Source organism: Acomys russatus, chromosome 24, assembly GCF_903995435.1.
Source record: "Acomys russatus chromosome 24, mAcoRus1.1, whole genome shotgun sequence".
NCBI classification, from domain to species: domain Eukaryota; kingdom Metazoa; phylum Chordata; class Mammalia; order Rodentia; family Muridae; genus Acomys; species Acomys russatus.
The window spans coordinates 21,154,229-21,173,719 of record NC_067160.1 but is presented as its reverse complement, the minus strand read 5'-3'; the positions used below and the strand labels follow the sequence as shown (position 1 = coordinate 21,173,719).

Below are 19,491 nucleotides of genomic sequence, written 5' to 3'. Positions count from 1 at the left end.
AATTGGGAGCAGCTTATCACTATGTCCATTCACTAGACTAATAGTAGAATTAGGTTATCTCTTAAGCCTCATGGCCTAGTCAGCCCCTGGCTTTTGGCTCAGTTAATAGTACCAGGCATAAGTTCTGTCTTGTGGAGAAGGCTTTAAATCCAATCAGAAAGTATTGATTACATCCAAAACACCCATACTGCTATTGAACCAGTGGGAAGACCTTGCTAAGTCACTATTATAGTTCACAGGCTTCAGTGATAGGCAGGGCTATTGATAAATTTACTCTCCTGGTAGTGTGCATGCTACTTTTCAACACAATGAAGACCAGCAAATAGGAATGATGTTTCCAGGTGGGAACCAGCTTTCGTTTCTCCATATACTATGACTCAAGTATATGATATCTTCAGGATAGTATTCTATCATCAGGTTCTGGACAGTAACAAAGCAGTGACAATGGCTTAGAGTGTTTGGGTAGGGGTGTCTATGGGACTTCAACAGGCAGCAACTCCAAGATTGGTAACTCAAGCCTAGTAATTGGAGTTTTATTTGGTAGCCCATGGTGTCTGCAGGAGGTGTTCCTACACTGTTATAGGATAACTTTTTAAACCCCTTATATCAATGTATATCATATACTTTAGGGACAGTAGTAGGCTTATATATCTTGTTTGCCGAAGTCTTTAGTGTTAGTTATATCTGCACATGCTCCCTCCTCCACCTTACACTATAATCCACATATCAATTAACTCTGTTGTTTCTTCCCTTCTCTTCCCCCTTTATACTACCTACCTTCTGTCTTTCTTGCCTTGAAATACCATTGAAGGTTGAATGAAATGGCCCTCATAGACCCATAGGGTGGGACACTACTAGGAGGTGTGGCCTTGTTGGAGTAGGTGTGGCCTTGTTGGAGTAGGTGTGACCTTGTTTGAGGAAGTGCATCACTGGGATAAGCTTTAAAGATTCAGATGCTCAAGCCAGGCCCAGTTTCTCTCTCTCTCTCTCTCTCTCTCTCTCTCTCTCTCTCTCTCTCTCTCTCTCTCTCTCTCTCTCTCTCTTTCCCCCACCCTGTGTTGTCTGCAGATTGAGCTGTAAAACTCTTGGCTCCTTCTCCAGCACCAGGTCTGTCTGCATGCTGCCATGCTTCCTGCCATGATGATAATGGACTACTGAACCTGTAAGGCAGCCTTAATGACATGTTTTCCTTTAAAGAGTTGCCATGGTCATGGTGTCTCTTTACAACAATAAAAACTCTAATTAAGACAGACCCTCAGCCATTCGATATTCCTTTATTGAGAATGCTCTGTTTAGTTTTGAGCCCCATTTCTCAATTGGGTTATTTTGTTTGGTGGTGTTTAATTACTTGAGTTCTTGATATATTTTGAATATTAGACCTTTGTCAGATGTAGGGTTGGTGAAGATCTTTTCCCAATCTGTAGACTGTTGCTTTGTTCTGTTGACAGTGTCTTCTGCCTTATAGAAGCTTCTCAGCCTCATGAGGTCCCGTTTATTAATTGTTGACCTTAAGGCCTGGGCTGTTGGTGTTCTTTGGATGGGTGGATCTGGGCCCGGGGGTATCTGCTCAAACTACTGCACCAACCAAGGACAATACAAGCAGTAAACATTGAATCCCTACTCAGATCTAACCAGTGGACAGGAAGTTCTCCACAGTTGTGTGGAAAGCAGGGACTGACTTGGATATGAACTCTGGTGTCCCATATTTGACCACTACTCCTTGGTGGGGAGGCCTGGTGGCACTCAGAGAAAGAATAAGCAGGCTACCAAGATGAGACTTGATAGCCTATGGCCATGTAGTGGGGGAGGAGGTTGCCGTTGGTCATATACCTAGGGGAAGGGAATAGGGTGAAAGTGGGAGGGAGAGAGGAATGGGAGGATACAATTGATGGGATAACAATGGAGTTGTAATCTGAATAAATTAATTAAATTATAAAAAAAAGAAAAAAGACAGACCCTCACTAATCTCCCTACTTAAGTGGCTATTCCAATTTAAACACACATAACAACTATTAAAAGCTAATATTTACATGTGAGATAGAACCCATGACATTTGTCTTCCTGGCTCTGCGTTACCTCATTCAGAATGATTATTTCTGACTCCACTCATTTACTTGTGCATCTGAAGGGGAATTAGTGTGCAGACGGCCGTTCAAGCTGCCCTTTTGGAGCACGGCATTTCCATTCTATGCGGGTGGGCTGAGTCAGGGCAGGAGAGGTCTTCTACTTGCTGTGGGACACAATTGATTGAATATTATGTAAACCAAGACATCCACAGTTCTTTTATATAAAAAACTTAAAGAGATATCCAGGAAAAAAAGGTTTTGTGAATTTTCTTCTGGAATTAGTTTCAAGAGAAGTAGTTGGTCACAAGCAAATAGTTTACATGGAAACACTCTGCATTTATATAGTCTTATATTTGTGTTCTCACTGAAGGATACAGGGTAGCATAATAAACATCAAAGATGTCACAACAAACTTTCTAACTAAAGTATCTGTGTTTAGAATTTAATAAGACTATAGAAAAGAGAAGGATTGTTATTTGTACTACTAGTCGAAACAGTTATCAGACTATGGCCTTTATTACTTTTTAAAGGTCTAGTTGAATCAATTTTAAAAGAAGAACGTTTTTTTTGTTTGTTTGTTTTTTTAAAATAAGATCACACATTTCTATTTGAGTTTTAATTCTGCCAAGTTTTGCACTGTGCTTTTCTTTCTGTTCACATTACTGAATTTATTGACTGAAAGCTGCCAAATATGGTGATACGCAATTTTCTTAAAGAATTTAAGTATTCCGTTTATAGTATGTTTTAAAAAATTACCAACAAGCGTTGAATTTTATATGGTGAGATTAACTTATTTCAGATAGGTAGTAGCTTTCCCCTTATTGGAGCTTGGAAGAAATAAGTGGCTTTTCTAAAGATAGTACTATAATCTATTTAAATTTTAACTAAGCACATAGATGGCTAAAGAGATTCCCTCTTGCTCCTAATGCCACTGTATTGGTATACATGTGTGTGTGTGTGTGATGTGAAGTATGTGTATGTATATGTATGTATATGTATATGAATATGTGTGTATGTATTTGTATGTGTATGTGTGTATGTGTGTGTGCACATATGTCTGTCTTTGTGTGTGCATGTGTGGAGTATGCATTTGTGTTTTTTCTCTCTTTCAGTGCACTAGACTGCAGATTAGTGTTCATTGCCAGCATAAAAAAGGCAGACTTGTGTGTTCTCACATTGCTTCCAAACCAGCTCTGCTGGTTTCAGCTCAGAGGGTAGAGCAGGAGGGCCTTCCTTGTCTCCTTGACAACCATGTGTCCTCTAGGGAAGCTGCTTGGAGTCTTCTAAGAGCTAAGGCGAAGCCATTTTGGGGAATGATATCACCTCAATTCCCTGCTTTTAAAGCAATTTGCCAAATTATGTGCACTCTTACATAATGCTATGTGTTTTTACATAATTCTATTACTCCAAATCCATACACGTAAAACTTCATTTCACCAGCAAGAAAGCTGCATCCTAGGTCTCTTTTTCTAGCATCTGGTGTGTATTTTCACACCCCTCCCCCTTCTGTGCTAACTTTAGCAGTGTTTCTAGTTCTCTGGTGCACTGAGTTGATTCAAATATTAATGGCCCTTGGAAAGTCAAATACTCCCTTAGCCCGGTAAGATCGCTGTGATGTACCATGAATATTTGAAAGAAAAAAAAAAGGGGGGCTCATATTTTCTGCTTAAACAAAGTTTTGTGTGCAATTTGAAATTACAGTATTAAAAAAATAATCTGTTGCTGGGTATTATTCCAGTACTTGGAAGGCTGAAGCAGGAGGATAACTGTGAGTCTGAGGCCAGTATAGATTATCCACTGAACTCCATCTAGGTTAGCCTAGGAACAGAGGAAGACCTTGTCTCAACAAACAAGACTAGCAATAAAACAACCTCAGATAAAGGTTTGTTTTCTGTGGAGTCTGGTTGAAGCTTTTACCAGTTGAGAGTCAAGAATCTCAGCATGATGTTTCCTTCCCGCTGGCCTGCTCTCAGGCATCAGCAGGTGCCCTGCAGCCTCTACTGGTACAGTGGTAGCAAGACTATTTCGAGGTAACTAAGTGCTTTCTGATTGGATGTGAGGCTTTGCAGGAGGAAGTTCACATCTGGTACCACAGCCAGTCAAAAGCTTGTGGGTGAGGATGTCTTAGGCCCTAGTAAGGAAGTTACTGAGGTGGGTTTGCTAAATGGACATGTTTTACCCATCTAATTGCCTTCTGAATATTAGTGTCTATATAGCATAACATACTTTTCTAAAAAAATCACGTGAACAACCAAATCTGCTAAATTTACCAAGTTAATTTATAAGGGGGCTAAGCACTTGATTTGCATTTGCCACACAGTCTGAACATTTTATGCATACTTTTTTTAACTTAAAGAAATCAACTATACTTACAGGAAATAATTGTTTTTAATTTTGCCTGCTTGTACCTGATAATGATAGCAAATTGACACAATCATCCTCCTTCCACTCACCACGGCCTCATATCCTTTACATTATCCTTTACAGTATCTCTGTGATACCTTACAATCGTTTTATTGGAGACTCTTAGTTGTCTGTTAGGGCGTTGTCTGACAGATATGTCATGGTTTTCAGGAGAGAAGTCTAGAAAAGCGTTTTGAGTCATCACGCATACCCTACAATGTTTATTACTCACAGGAGCCCAGCTCACTGGCATTCAGAAATGAGAGCATGGCGTAGTCGGTATGATGCCAGTTCTTGCAATGTCTTTGACGTTTGCCTCTGACCTACCATATAACACTTTTAAAAATGAGACCTTTACATTTGCAAAGCTCCTAGACTTTCTGAAATGTTGTGTTAAGTGTCTAATAGATGGGGTGTTAATTGTGCTGTTCAGAAGCTACATAGGTTTGTAGATTTTTTTTGTCCACTTGAATTACCAGCATATTTGACTGTATAAAACACTTTTCTCTATCTTCTTATGGCTTTTTAGATTTCTCTTACATTGTCCTAATTAGCTTTTATTGTCAATTTGACAGCCTTGAATCACCTTAGAGAAAAACATGGATTGATGAATTGTCTAGATAAGATTAGTCTGTGGGCATGTCTGTGGAATATTATCTTCAATATTAATTTACTTAGGAAGGTTCAGTCTCCTCTGGGCAGTACTAATCCCTGGGCAGGTGTCTGGGTTGATTAGAAACTGAGTTACACATGGACCTGCACCTGAGCCCGCAGTCAACATTCCTCCCTGTTCACTGTACCAAGTTCCTGCTTGCTTGGGTTCCTGCCCTGACTTCCCTCAGTGATAGACTATAACCTAATAAGATGAAACCAAGCCTTTCCTCCACTAAGTTGCTTTTGGTCCCTGCAACAGAGATGAAGTAAGAGTAGAAATAGGTGCTAGAGCAATGGGGTACTTCCATGATGTACCTGGACACGTGGTCCTTTATGTCTTTCAAGCATTTAGTTGGAGGCTTGTAAAAATATTTAGAATTTTGGGTTGAAAAGCACTGGAGTGTTCCAACCTTAATGAGCTGCTCTTGAGGGAACTTGGAAGAGAGCAGTGCTGAGAGAAATGTGGCCTATGGAAACCTGCCCTGTGGCATTTCAGAGGGAAGCGAAGGCTGTACTGGGGCAGGTGTGTGAAATATCATACCGAGAAGCCGTGTGTGTTCTGATCATCTGGGGCGGGCGGGTCAGCGGTGATTAACAAGAGACTAGCACCACTGAAGTGAAATGATGGGAGAATGTGGGCCAAGCTGGGACTGAAAACCCAGCTAGAATAAGGCATCAGCACCATTGAGCTGAAAGAAGCCCGTGCGTCATTGAAATAAGAGAGATTATTTCCTGGGGGTTAATACTGAGAAGCCAAGGTCCAAGGAAACGAAGGCTACATCTCAAGCCGGTAGCCAAACTTGTCAGTTTAAGAGTCATTCACATGAGCTGATGGGCAGCTCATTCTCCATGTGGCTCCCCTAGTACGGGGAGCAGGGACCACCTCTGACATAGATTCTGGTGCCTGTGATCCGATCACTTCCCCTTGGTGGGAAGCCCTGCGGGGCCACAGAGGAAGAGGATGCAGGCTATCCTAATGAGACCTGATAGGCTGGAGTCAGATGGTAGGGGAGGGGAGCCCCCTTCGTCAGAGGATTAGGGGAGGGGAGGGACAATACGAGTGGGGGGGGTGGTAACAATTGGGATGTAATGTGAATAAATTATAAAAACAGTTTTTATAATTTCATTTCACATGGTAGGGAGACATGGAAGATACAAGAGTGAGGAGAGCATGTAAAGCAACTCATGTTTGACACTCTGTGACAGCTTTGGAATCCCCACAGAGAGACTATTAGAGGCCATTGTTGAAAGAGAAGACTTCATTGCAGTCACTAGCCCAGAGCTGTGGGGCATCTACAATGACATCAACAGATGACAAGTGGTGCCAGCTTAAGCCCAGGAGACAAGCTGTGGGTGCTACAGATAAGGAGGTAGCACTACAGTGATGGGGCTGCCCAAACCCAGTGGGGCTCAGAAGACTGAATGCATAGATCTTAAAGTTCAATAAGTAGCATTTATGACTCTTAGGAATCTTAATTTTTTTTTATTTTAATAGTACAAATACACCAACTTTAATGTTGTTAGTCTTTTCTGGTATTTTTTTCTCCATTATATTTGTTATCGTTTCATAGCTGTGCCCAAATTATCCATGAGAGAATCTAAAGAAGCCAAGATTTGTCTCATGGTTTCATATGGTTCATTTGTTAGTTTATAACCCCCAGGATCTAACAGTCTAACTGAAATGCCTTAACCCCTGGTGTGCTTGAGTAATCCCTTAGGCATTTTAGCTCAATTAAAATTAACCACCACAGTAGGCAATCCAAAGCAAGCTTGTTCCCTAGAGGGAAGGCCAATGGAGCAGGTCAGACTCTAGGGTCCACTCACCTTGTTTTCTCAGCCTGAGAGAATTTCTCTGGCTTGGTTGTGAGTTCATCCACGCACTGCAGCAGCAACCTCTTTAAACCCTTTTCATCTCCCTCCTTAGATATCAGATGACCCAGAAGCTTTAGGATAGTTGTCTACATATTCACTATGCTAAATCCCAAAATTATTCTTGCATTACCAGTGTGATGATAAATTTTTAAAATCAAGGACTACATGACTAAGTGTTGAAATAAAACCTCAGTCATATAGTATACTTCTAAATGAATGAAACTATTGTTGCTCTGGTAGAATTAATTTAACTACGTTATTTGGTGCCATAGATTCTGTTAGATGAGAGCTAGTATATATAATCCATAGATAGGAGGCACACAGTATTTTTCTTTTGTGTGTATTTTTGTGATTTTTTTCATGTGTTCATAAGGTAGGTTATGTGAATGTTATGGTAATAACTTGAGTAGTTATTTTCATTAAATATTTAAAAAGTACTATTCTCACTCATGTTCCTTGAACAACTCATTGTGCTACTTCTGTATGTAAATACTGCCAGGAACATACTCTGATAATCATAGTCAGTGAAAGAAATAGAGATGAGGAAATTCATGCTATGTATGCCATATCTCGTGTGTACAATGATCTATTAGCAGAGTTGAATGAACAGGGAATCAGTGGCAAAACAGTTTCACAAACGACAGCTCACATGCACATTAGAACCACTGGGAGGAAGAGCAGCACTCCATTAATAATGCCTGACTTCTCCCAAAGGGTGGCGGCATTTGAGATAGTTTTAGAAAGAAGGTAGTGATTGGTTCAGGCAAAAAATAAAAAAGAGAGCAGGGGAGGAGAATGGGCAGGCAGGTGAAGGAAGTAGCAAGATAGAATGACTTGAATTGTTGGAGAATACAGATTGAGGGATGGTGGAGCACGACGAATCGATGGTGGGGGTAGAGCATCTGTAGAGGACATTGTATAGGTTATCGCTTACTTCGTGACAAGGAGAATTGATTTTTCTAGGTGATTGGGCACTACTTGGTTTAGAGGGTTATAGATATGCCTTTCAGTATGACACCAGGATTATGTAGGACACAAAGGCTCTGTCTGGAGAGGAGCAAAAAGAAATATTGCAGACAGAGGGACCACAGGAGCCATGCTTGGATGCATCAAAATATTGACTTGCTTGTCTACAGTAGAATATTGCTATGGGTGCTATTATGAGAGAATGGCATACATCTTTAATTCCTTTTTAATAAAAGCTACGGTTGAATGTATGTATTAATTCAATTTCTTGGAATGGCATGTTAAAATGTTTTTTATGAGAGCCAAGTTTATTCCTCCTGGACAATTTTCCAAATGGCTAGTGATTTACTGGTTCTAATGCATTACATTGTGTACCAGATGCTGTCTGTTAGAATTCTGTAACATAGAGGAAAAGTAGTAACCTATCTTTCAATTATTTAGCGTATTCTTCAACTTTAAGAAGGCATTTTTCTTCATGTGGTTAATGTTACATTGACTACTGTGCTTCTTTCTATTAGCTGTTTTCTGAATAATTTTTAAAGGCAGATTGACAATATATATATTTTTCTAGGTAAATGTCATATCTTTAAAGAACACAATTTACTTTAACTATGCAATTTAATTTTGAACATACAATTGAAGGCATGAGTATGACAGAAAATGAGACTAAAAACTGAAGTATCATGACCAACAGCAACAATAACAATAATAATGAGCTAACTTGCACTGAAAGGCTGGAAGCTGGTCTCTACCTCGACTTCATGTGAGGAACAGGACAGGCTTAAGAAAGCCCTTCATACAAACTTGGAAGAGGAAGGTATGGTGCAAATGTCCAATAAAGAGATATATGTCTTGTGGGCCAATGCCTGGCCTGTCCTCAGCTGTCCAGCCCACTTCCATTCTCAGGAGCACTTTCCATTTTAATTAACTGCCTTTATTTATAGTCACATGCTCTTAATGCAATAATTTGTACCAGGAAAAGGGGCCTGGAGCCGGGTGCCCTCTGATATGTGGCATTTTTTCCCCTTTCTCTACCCCGCCCCATACAGGCCCAAAGCCAAAAGCACGCTTTGTCTGACATCCTTCGCTTTTTCTCTTTCTCTGACTTCCGTGGATGGTTTTGTGTTTCCCCGACTCCATGTCCCTCCTCCAGCAGCCATTTAGAATTACAAATTGCCCAGCCCATTGCTCTTCTCTTTAGCTCTACTAAAATTGTCCTCAATCTTCCCTCTGAGTTTGTTTTTTAATTGAAAAAAAAATGTGAGACTAAGAAGCCAAGTGGGAACTTTTACCAGTCTGGTAACAATGTATAGAAAACACCACTAGTTCAAGATCACTGTGCTATAATAGAGAGAGAGTGTGTGAGGCGGACTGGAATTACACTGGATTTCACATTTCATCTGATGCCTAAAATGGAACTGAAGACACGTGTCAGGACTTCTGGCCCCGATCACTTTACATTTTCATAAAATGTCAACATTAACTTCTTGAACTCTTACTCTGAGTGGACACAATGCACAGAAATGGGTTCCATGGTATTTATCCATGGTACTTACTTGAAATACCAGTAAGATGCATTATTTTACATAGTTCAGTATCCCTGGCTACAATGTTTGAAAATCAGTATGTCCATTTCCTCACACTTTTCAAAAACAAACAAACAAACAAGCCCACCAGCCATTTATACCAATAGCCCTTATTACTAAAATTCAGTTTTTTACATTTCATAACAACCCTTATGTAGAAAGGTATCATTTGGAAGTGTTCCCTTCTCAATGGAAGCTTTTACAAACGACTTTGGAAGACTGTCGCAATGATAAAATGCATATTAACTGCTTGCTCCCAGAGGCTTGGCTAGTGATTACACAGCAAGATGCTTTAAAAGTTGTAGGATTTTGCAAATCAATACTTGGCTGCCCTGGTATTGGTCAAACCTGTGAATTGACATGACTTTGAAAAGGCCAATGAATGAAACCCATTGTCACTTTATGGAACTTATTTTGGGGGAAACTGTGAAATATATATTCAAATCCAAGTTTTCTAAAAAATATTCATGACAACTTGAGTTTTCTGTTGAGATAAAGGTTTGGTTGTGAGCTGACAAACCCGAAAGGGACCCTGAAAAGCTAGCATAAATTTTATTATTGTTCTTGTTGTTGTTGTTTTTGAGATAGGGTTTCTCTGCGTAGCCATGGATGTTGTTGACTTGCTTTGTAGACCAGGCTGGCCTCAACCTCACAGAGATCCCCCCTGCCTCTGCCTCCCCAAGTGCTGGGATTACAGGCATGTGCCAGCACGCCCAGCTCTAGCATAAATTCTTAATCCTTATGCCACTAATAGACTACAGAGTGTTTAGGAAATAAAGCACGAGTGACATGTTAATCACCAAGATGTTAGCACTTGACACCATTTACATCCAGACATGCTGAGATTATATTCTTGGGATTGCCAAACCTGAAGGCTCGACTGTACGGACTGGTCCTTTGATGAAGTAACAGTTCACAAGAATGCTTTTAACTAGTCTTTATTTTGACAAACTTCTTGGTAGATAATGTAGCAGGGTGTTACAAAACTCATGTGAACTTTTATGAATACAAATGTCAAATCAAATACAGATTTTCTTTAGTTGTGTAAATTTTTACCTGCCAATAATAATAATAATAATAATAAATAAAAAAACTCAGTCCAACAAATGAGATACAGTAAAAAAAAAAATGAAATATTTATTCTTTTGGCTCAATAAGGAAGTAGCTCACCATTCTTTTAGTAGGAGCAGTTCCCTGCATGCAGCTCATCAACACACTACAGTAAATAGTTTTGTAAAAGGAACAAACATTAAACTTTTGGTTTGTGCAAAAGAAAAAAAAAAGTTATACCATGTTAGGTAATTGCACAACTTTGCCATTTTGTTCCTGGCTAAAAAGGACAGAGCCCATGTTATATCCATGATAGCTTTAGTGCAGCAGGATTTAAAAAAATAAGCCTAGTCTGCATATGCAAATACTACAAAAGTTGAGTTAAAAAAAACCAAACTTCCATGAGTGAAGGATTATCTGCAGGCAACCAGAGTTGGTAGAAAATGGTCAGGGTTTGAGATTTTGACCAACATATCTCTTATTAGAATGGTAGAAAATATATTATAACAAAGAAATCCACAAAACCCATTGTCTAACTTTTATTTTAGTAAATTATCTGCTGAAAAGTCTTTTGGATGCAAAATTTTTGGAATTTTGATTAAAAGTAAAAAGGAAAAAGGATAAGGTAAAATAAATTGCCATGTCATCAACTTGAAAATAATTTTCTTATGTACAAATGCTGACAAAGAAAATGGATTATATTTTACATTATTTATATTTAAACAAATTTTGCACACTTTTTTTTTTTTTTTTTTAGCAAACTATGAAGTACAGGTTTTGGTAATAGGCCCTATACAGTGTGTCTTCTTTAAATTAATAAAGATACACTGTGATACTCAAGTTGAATTAATGATGCAAAAATAAACGTGTTTTGAAATAATATCAGTGAGATTTTCTTGACATGTAGACAGAGAGCAGTTTGAATTCGTTCTACCACCAACATGTGACTCTTCTTACCAAAACTTGTGATAAATGGGTTGATTAAAATAGAGCAGCTTAGGCAATATTAACATGCATTAGTGATAGCCTTCCAACTATTTCTGTGTAATGGATGGTACAGGATACCTCCCTGTTGGAAGCTTGCAAAAGACACATACACTGTGGTACATATGTGATTGAATAGAAGTGTGTATTAGGCTATATATATGTTTATATATATTTGCCCAAACATGCACCACAGAATAAAATAACTATTTACATAACAGAGGGTATTTAATTGACATAACTGTCACTTTTGCTGAGAGCAGAAGATGGCAAAGAAATACTGCTACAGAAACTGGAACAACTATTCTAAAGTGATAGTTTGGATAGACATTTTTTTTTCAAGAACAGAAATATTAGATAACTCTTTTAGGGGGAGAGTATTTAACCAAAATTAAATATAGAACTCTGAAACTTAGAATAAAATTTGTAGTTGTTGAAACAAAATATTTTGCATAAAAATAATCTTCTAAATATTAGAGGAGACTTTACAGGCACATAACTGCTCAGATATAAACAAACAAAACAGACTAAAATACTTGTAAGCTAACACCATCCAGAAAATGGAAGTATTTGAAATTGTTAACATTAGAATTCATTTATTTATTTTTAGTTTTGAGCAATAATTTCATCTCTCAGGCAAAATATTTTTTATGATTACTGGAGAAACTTGTAGACTTAGCAACACAGGATTCTTATATATATATATATATTTTTTTTTCCATTAACGTAAACTTCAATTACAAAAATAGTGATGAAGTATTATGAAGAGACTATGACTTGGAGACCAGGATGATCCACTGGGACAGATTTTGTAAAAATATGGCAAATGTGGATGTTAAAAATAGAGTGGATGGGAGTGCTGTACCAATGGTGTTTGGTGGTGTTACGATGGTCACTTTCACAATGGAGTTCTCCTCAGCAGTGTCAGCTGGTAGTGGAAGCAGCAACCTCTTGTCAATGTTGATACCCTGTCTCACAGAGTGGCAGTGACAGAGAGGTCACTGTCTGGTATAGGCACTGACCTTGAATATTTGTTGAAACAGTCAGTTTGGCACGGACCTCTCCTTGGAGTCCAGTTGACACGTACATTTTACCTTCAGAGGTAAACAATTGGTTACACAGACATTTCTTTGTTTCTTTTTTTTTTTTTACTTTTGATTTTCTCTGACCTCTTTGCTTTCTTTTTCTGGTTTGTCTTTCTCAAACTTTTCCTTATCTGGTTTTGTCACACTATCATAAGAAGGAGGAGAAGTGGTAGAGGAACTTCCATCTGTCTTTTCTGGGGTGGAATTCCCATTTAATTTGTCAATAACCATGTCTCCTTTTATAGGCAAGTCAATCCTCCCCTTGATTGTCTCTTTGTCGTATTTATTCGATATGTTTTTTAACCTTTGCTTTAAAAGATAACATCTGTAATTACGCTGAATGATCGCAGCAGACACCTCCTCTTGTTTGCGTTTCAGAGTGGTGGTAATGGGCTCGTAAGAAACCTTGGAGGGGTTGGAAGCCATGAACCGATCTTCCATCTGGATTCGAAGGGCGTCCATCTCTCCACTCTCACCCAAGACCCGCTTTGTAAAAGCGAATAGGATGTCCAGGCAGTGGATGCGGTCTCCACTCACCATGGGCAGGTCCATGGCGATGAGCTGGACTTTGTTTGGCTTTGCAATGAGGAGGGGCGGATCCAGGGCAGCTGCGAAGTCAGAGAGCTTGCAGAACTCAATGAACTGAGTGGCGTCAGGGTCGAACTTCTCCCAGACCTCGTAGAACATCTCAAAGTCGTCCTCACTCAGGGGCTCTGCACTTTCTTCAGTGGCAACGCTGAAGTTCTCCAGGATAACCGCGATGTACATGTTCACCACAACCAGGAAGGATATGATGATGTAGCTGACAAAAAAGAAAATCCCCACGGATGGGTTCCCACAGTCCCCCTTCACTGAGCTTCCAGGGTGGATTGCATCGGGGTCACAGTCGGGCGGTGCACTGTTGAGGATGGGGGCCAGCAGTCCATCCCAGCCCGCGGAGGTGGTGATTTGAAATAGACAGATCATGCTATTCCCGAAGGTCTCAAAGTTGAACATGTCATCAATTCCAGCTTCCTTTTTAACGTAGGCAAAGTTGGACATCCCAAAGATGGCGTAGATGAACATAACCAAGAAAAGCAGGAGGCCGATGTTGAACAGCGCAGGAAGGGACATCATCAGAGCAAAGAGCAGGGTGCGGATGCCCTTGGCGCCTTTGATCAGGCGTAGGATTCGGCCAATCCTGGCCAGGCGGATGACTCGGAACAGGGTAGGGGACACAAAATACTTCTCGATCAGCTCCGCGAGAAACATTCCTGTGGAAAGGCAGAGAAGCCAGATGAACAGTGAGTATATTGAAGTTTATAGGAATGTTATATGTGTATCTCCTTAAAAAATAAACTTACAAAAGCTTACTTGAACTATGTACTTGAATCCACTCTAATATTTACATTTAAGTGTTTCAGTTTTACTAAATGATTACATAGCGTAATTTTATAAAGGAATTAAATTATTTGCAAAATCAAAAATATTACTAAGCCAATTCAAGGTTATATGTCCAAAATACTTCATTACTACCCATGAAATATGGCAATTAAAATAAGGGTTATTTCTGAAACAACTTAATTAATTGTCCCCAATGACAGTAATATTCTTTAGTTTGAAAAAAGTGGACCAAATCTGACCTAAAGTTTCTAAATTTGGAGTTTTATAATATTCTCCTTCCTTCTTGTTAAATCTGATACTTCTTGTAAGAATTATGTCAGATGTCATTGCTCTTTGTTCTGAAAGACTGTTGAATGCTTTGGGAAGTATTGGCTATCCCCTGTTGATTTTTCTTTCTTTCTCTCTTTTTTTTGAATTATATGTAGCACTGTTTTAATGAGAATGGTTCTCATAGGTTCATATGTTTGCATGCTTGATTCCCCAACTAGTGGAACTCTTTGGGAAGGATTAGGGCTTCTGGCCTTTTTGGAGTAGGTGTGGCTTTCTTGGAGTAGGTGTGGCTTTGTTGGAGTAGGTGTGGCTTCTGATAGTAGGTATGTTTTATTAGAGTCAGTGTGTTACCGGGAATGGGCTTTGAGGTTTTTAATTAATTAATTAATTAATTTATTTATTCTTCTCTCATACATTACAAACCAAGCCCAGTTTCCCCTCCTTCCCAGCCCCTTTTCCTAACCTCCCCTTTCTCAGATATACTCACTCCTCTGTTTTCCCTTCAGAAAAGAGAAGGCCTCCAAGGGATAGCAATCAAACATGGCATAACAAGTTACAATAAGACGAGGCACATGCCCTCATATCAAGGCTGCAGGAGGCAACCCAGTAGGAGGAAAGGGGTCCTCAGAGCAGACCGAAAAGTCAGAGACAGCCCCCATTCCAGCTACTTGGAGTCCCACAAGAACACTAAGTGACACAACCATAACATATGTAGAAGATCGAGATTAGACCCATACAGGCTCCCTGATTGTTACTCCAGTTTCTGTGAGCCCCTCTGAGCCCTGGTCAGTTGATTCTGTGGGCAGTGTTCTTGTGGTGTCCTTGACCCTTTTGGATCTTATAATCCTTTCTCCCCCTCTTCTACAGGATCCCCTGTGCTCTAACTAATGTTCGGATGTGAGTTCTATGTCTGCTCCTATCAGTTGCTGGATAAAGCCTATCTGATGAGGCCTGGAGAGATGATGCTTCAGTGGTTAAGAGCACTGCCTTCTTTTCCAGAGGACCCAGGTTCAATTCCCAGAACTCACATGGCAGCTCACAACTGTCTGTGACTCTAAGATCTGACACCCTCATATAGACATGCAAGCAGACAAAACACCAATGCACATAAGATTAAAAAAAATAATTTTTAAGCCTCTCTGATGACCATTATGCTAGGCTTCAGTCTAAATAGCAGAATATCATTAGGAAACATTTCATTGACTTTTTTTTTCTGCCAGGCATATCTAGGGTTTTGAGGTTCTTAAAGCCACAACAGACCCAATCTCTTTCTCTCCCTTTCTCAACCTGCTGCCTATACATAAGGATGTAAAGCACTTGCTTATTGTTCTAGTGCCATGCTTGTCTTCTTCCTGCCATGATGGTCATGGACTAACCTTCTAAAACTGTAAGCAAGCCCCTACTTAAATGCTTTTTCTTATTAGCGTAGTGTCTTCACAGTAGTAAGACAGTGAACAAGACAAGCACTAATATTGCTGTGTTATGATATGTTTTAAAAGCATGTGCCCCACCCTTTCCCCCAACCTGACCCTGTTTACCACTAGCAGAATGTAATAGTTTGAGTGTCATCCCATCCCCATAGGATAAAGTATTTGGACCCTTGCTAGGCAGCTGGTGGTGGTATTTTGGAAAGTTGTAGAACATTCAGGAGGTGAAGCCTTATTGGGAGGAATGGGTCATGGTGCTAGTGGGGGATGCCTTGAGGTTTTATAGCACAACCCAATGTCTGGTTTTACTTTCATTCCCAAATGCAGGTTCACCTTAACCAGCTGCACCTTGGGCCCCATGCCAGGATTTCCACATCAGGATGAAGTGTATCCTATATCCTTCCTTTGTTAAATTGCTTCTTGTTGGTTATTCTGTGTCAGCAAGGAGAAAGGAAAATAGTGCAGAGAGGATATGTTGATGGTATTCTTGTTTTCCCCATCTATTCCTCCAATCCAATACTGGTAATTTAATTTCTGACCAGTTAATTTTGTGGATAAACTCAGGTTTCAGAATTTTTATTCAAGTATGTTACCATTAAAATTTTCACTCTGCACACTCCATTATTACCCACATGTATTTCTGTGTCAAACTGTGGGCAGAGTTTTGAGGAAAATGGTTTCTAGAAGTACATGTCCCTGTAACTGAACTATTCTTACCTACAATTGAGAGAATCACCACCACAAAGTCAAAGATGTTCCAACCTATGGTGAAGTAGTAGTATCTGAGAGAGATGAGCTTCAGCACAAACTCCCCGGTGAACAGGACGATGAACACAAGGTTGATTCGGGACAAAACCAGGGTCATGTATTTGCTCTGGTCGTCAGTTTCCACCATCATGGTGACCATGTTCAGACAGATGAGGATCATGATGCTGATGTCAAAGACTTGTCTGGTTACAAAGTCAAAGACCATCCCTTGAAATTTGTTCTAGAAAGAGAGAGAGGAGATAGGGTTAGTGCACCCATTGCTCAAACAGTGACCTGGTTACTCTGCAAATAAGATCTTCCCACACATGGCCCTGAGGTATGTACCCTCCATATAGTACCCTAAACAATCAGGAAGCTCCATTTCATATTTGGTTTATTTGGGTCTCATAGGAAGACAGAGAAAAATAATCCAGAAACTAGTGGCAACTGGCTGAAACTATGTAGAGGCTGTTTGATTAACTATGATACTTTTTATAAAAGTGATTTCAATGAGCAGTGAAGACTTAAAAAGGTAAATACAGACTTCTAGGTGAACAATCGACTTCATTTATCATGAGTTTAAGAATTTTCTGTTATCCCTTCTTCTTCCCCCTCAGCTAGTGCTAGTTAAATTAATTCAACTCTATCATTTCTACTTCTGTATGCTTGTGAGTTTATTTGTTAATTTATCTGTTTTCCTTTTCATCTTTCCCTATTTTTGCTTCTACAAAAATGCATAAGAGGACAAGAAAGATGTCACAGCAGCTAAGAGTACTAGCTGGACTTCTAGTGGACTCAGGTTCAATTCCTAGCATCCACATGATGGCTCACAAGTCTTGGTAACTTTAGTTCCAGGGTATCTGACTTCCTCTTCTGCCTTCCCTGGGTACATATGCATAAGCAGAATAACCTCTACACACATATCTTTTTAAAAATGCATGATAAATGCTTGCACAATTAACACTCATTTCAGAAACATATGCTCTTAGGGTCCCGTGTAAATACAAACATGGTTTTATTAATAAACGCACACAGTCCCGTGGCTCATGGGGAAAAAATCCAAGGTCATAAACTGAACATGTTTCTAGGTATCAGCGAACATTGGTGAAGCAGGTGCATTCATTCTCTTCTGCGTGAGGCATCTTTCCATCCTGCCTCTTCATCTCACACTGCCTAGTTTCAGTTACTTTTAATCACACAGTAAGGTGACATCACTGAAAGGGTTCATGAAAGCTTTCAATCATGAGCTTTGCTGGTCACAGGTCTTTTGACCAGGGGTACAGTTACCCTTATGGGCCTCTGTAGTCTCACTCTTCTTCCTCTCTCAGAGGGTAGACATTAGGGTACAATTCTGTGAGCATGACCAGCCATCATCATGCCATCCCACACCAGGAAGTGTTTCAGACTGTGCACTTGAATCATCTTTTTTTTTTTTTTTTTGAGACAGTTTTTCTTTTAAATTGGGAATATTTTCTAGTCTCAAGAATAAGAAAACCCAGAAAGACAAATCGTTTCCTAACATGTAGAACCTAAACTTAATATCTATTAAGTTATAGGTAATATGAAGAGAATGCCAGGCTTCTAGATAGATAGGGGAGCATGAAAAAGGAAAGAATGGAAGGGACTGGGGAGAGAGCTATGGAGCATGCGTAGTGGGAAAAAAAGGGAGGTTACTATTTACAGGGAGGAAGGCAACTGGAGTGAAAGGCACAGGGGGAGTAAAGCAGGGCAGTGGGAGAGGGACTGTAATAGCACAGTATAACAATACATATGTATGAAAACGCTATAAAATACTGTTTATTTTGTATGCTACCTTAAAGGTAATAAAAGAAGGAAAAGCTGAAGTAAGATTTATAACAGAGAGAGGAAAAAGGAAAGGAGGAAATAAGAGCAAGGAGGAAGGGTGTGGTGATGTGACGGGCCATCTGGGAACCTCCTGGTACTGAAAAAGGTAAATATCAATAATGAACAGTTGCTAAGGAGCAGCGAGCAGACAGTGGCATCAGGGGAGTGATTCTTGATCTGGGGCCAGTTCTTGGGAACTTTGAGTTGGAGAATTGAGATCTCCAACTCTCAAGAACATTCCAGTATTCTAAGAACTTGACACCTGTTACTGAGTATTGTGGCTGAGAGTCTGCTGCACAATAGGAGACTTGTGATTAGATTGGTGCTATAGATTGGTGACGTCACCCAACATGTTCTGACCCAGATGCTGCAATTGAAAACACTGTTTTACATTATGATAGGCAGATTTGGGCCCAGGGGTCCCACTCAAACTATGGCTCCAGCCAAGGACAATACAGGCCGTAAACTTCAAACCCCTACCCAGATCTAGCCAATGGACAGGACATTCTCCACAGTTGAGTGGAGAGTCGGGTATGACTTTCGCATGTACTCTGGTGCCTCATATTTGACCATGTCCCCTGGAGGGGGAGACCTGGTTGCACTCAGAGTAAGGATAGCAGGCTACCAAGAAGAGACTTGATACCCTATGATCATATAAAGGGGGAGGAAGTCCCCCTCAGTCACAGTCACAGGGGAGGGGAGTAAGGGAAAATGGGAGGGAGGGAGGAATGGGAAGATACAAGGGATGGGATAACCATTGAGATGTAATAAGAATAAATTAATAAAATAAAATTTAAAAATTAAAAAAAAAAAAGAAAACACTGTTTTAGAATCTTAGAGAATACGTGAATACAAGGTAGCCTTCTTACTGCTGGCCGAGGGATGGGCTTCTGTGGTTTTTTGGAGCCGAGTTTCTTCATTGCATTGTAATATTTTTTCTGTTCTTCTGTCATAAAGATGTCTTGACCTCCAAAGTAAACACATAGAATAGCCTGGTCACAATCCCAACCTGTGTTACAACAGTATTTTAACAAAAGTATTTCTGAGCTTTCCTTTAATCTTGTCTCCATTTTAAATGGGTATTATCTTGCTAAATATAGATTTATTATTCCATGTCTCCCATTTATGTGAACTACTGAAGACATTAATATTA

The 19,491-nt window shown here is 39.7% G+C and overlaps 1 protein-coding gene across 1 annotated transcript in view; it reads right to left on the bottom strand.

Moving 5' to 3' along the window:
• Nucleotides 1-12,721: 12,721 nt before the first annotated feature.
• Nucleotides 12,722-19,491, bottom strand: part of LOC127207725 (sodium channel protein type 3 subunit alpha-like) — a 113,398-nt gene continuing 106,628 nt past the window's right edge. Inside the window, exons 25-27 of the mRNA XM_051167158.1 lie at nt 19,208-19,312; nt 16,464-16,734; nt 12,722-13,919 (exon numbers count right to left, since the gene is read on the bottom strand). Of these exons, the coding sequence (XP_051023115.1) occupies nt 12,730-13,919; nt 16,464-16,734; nt 19,208-19,312 (1,566 nt within the window). The 3' untranslated portion in view covers nt 12,722-12,729. The remainder of the gene's footprint in view (nt 13,920-16,463; nt 16,735-19,207; nt 19,313-19,491) is intronic.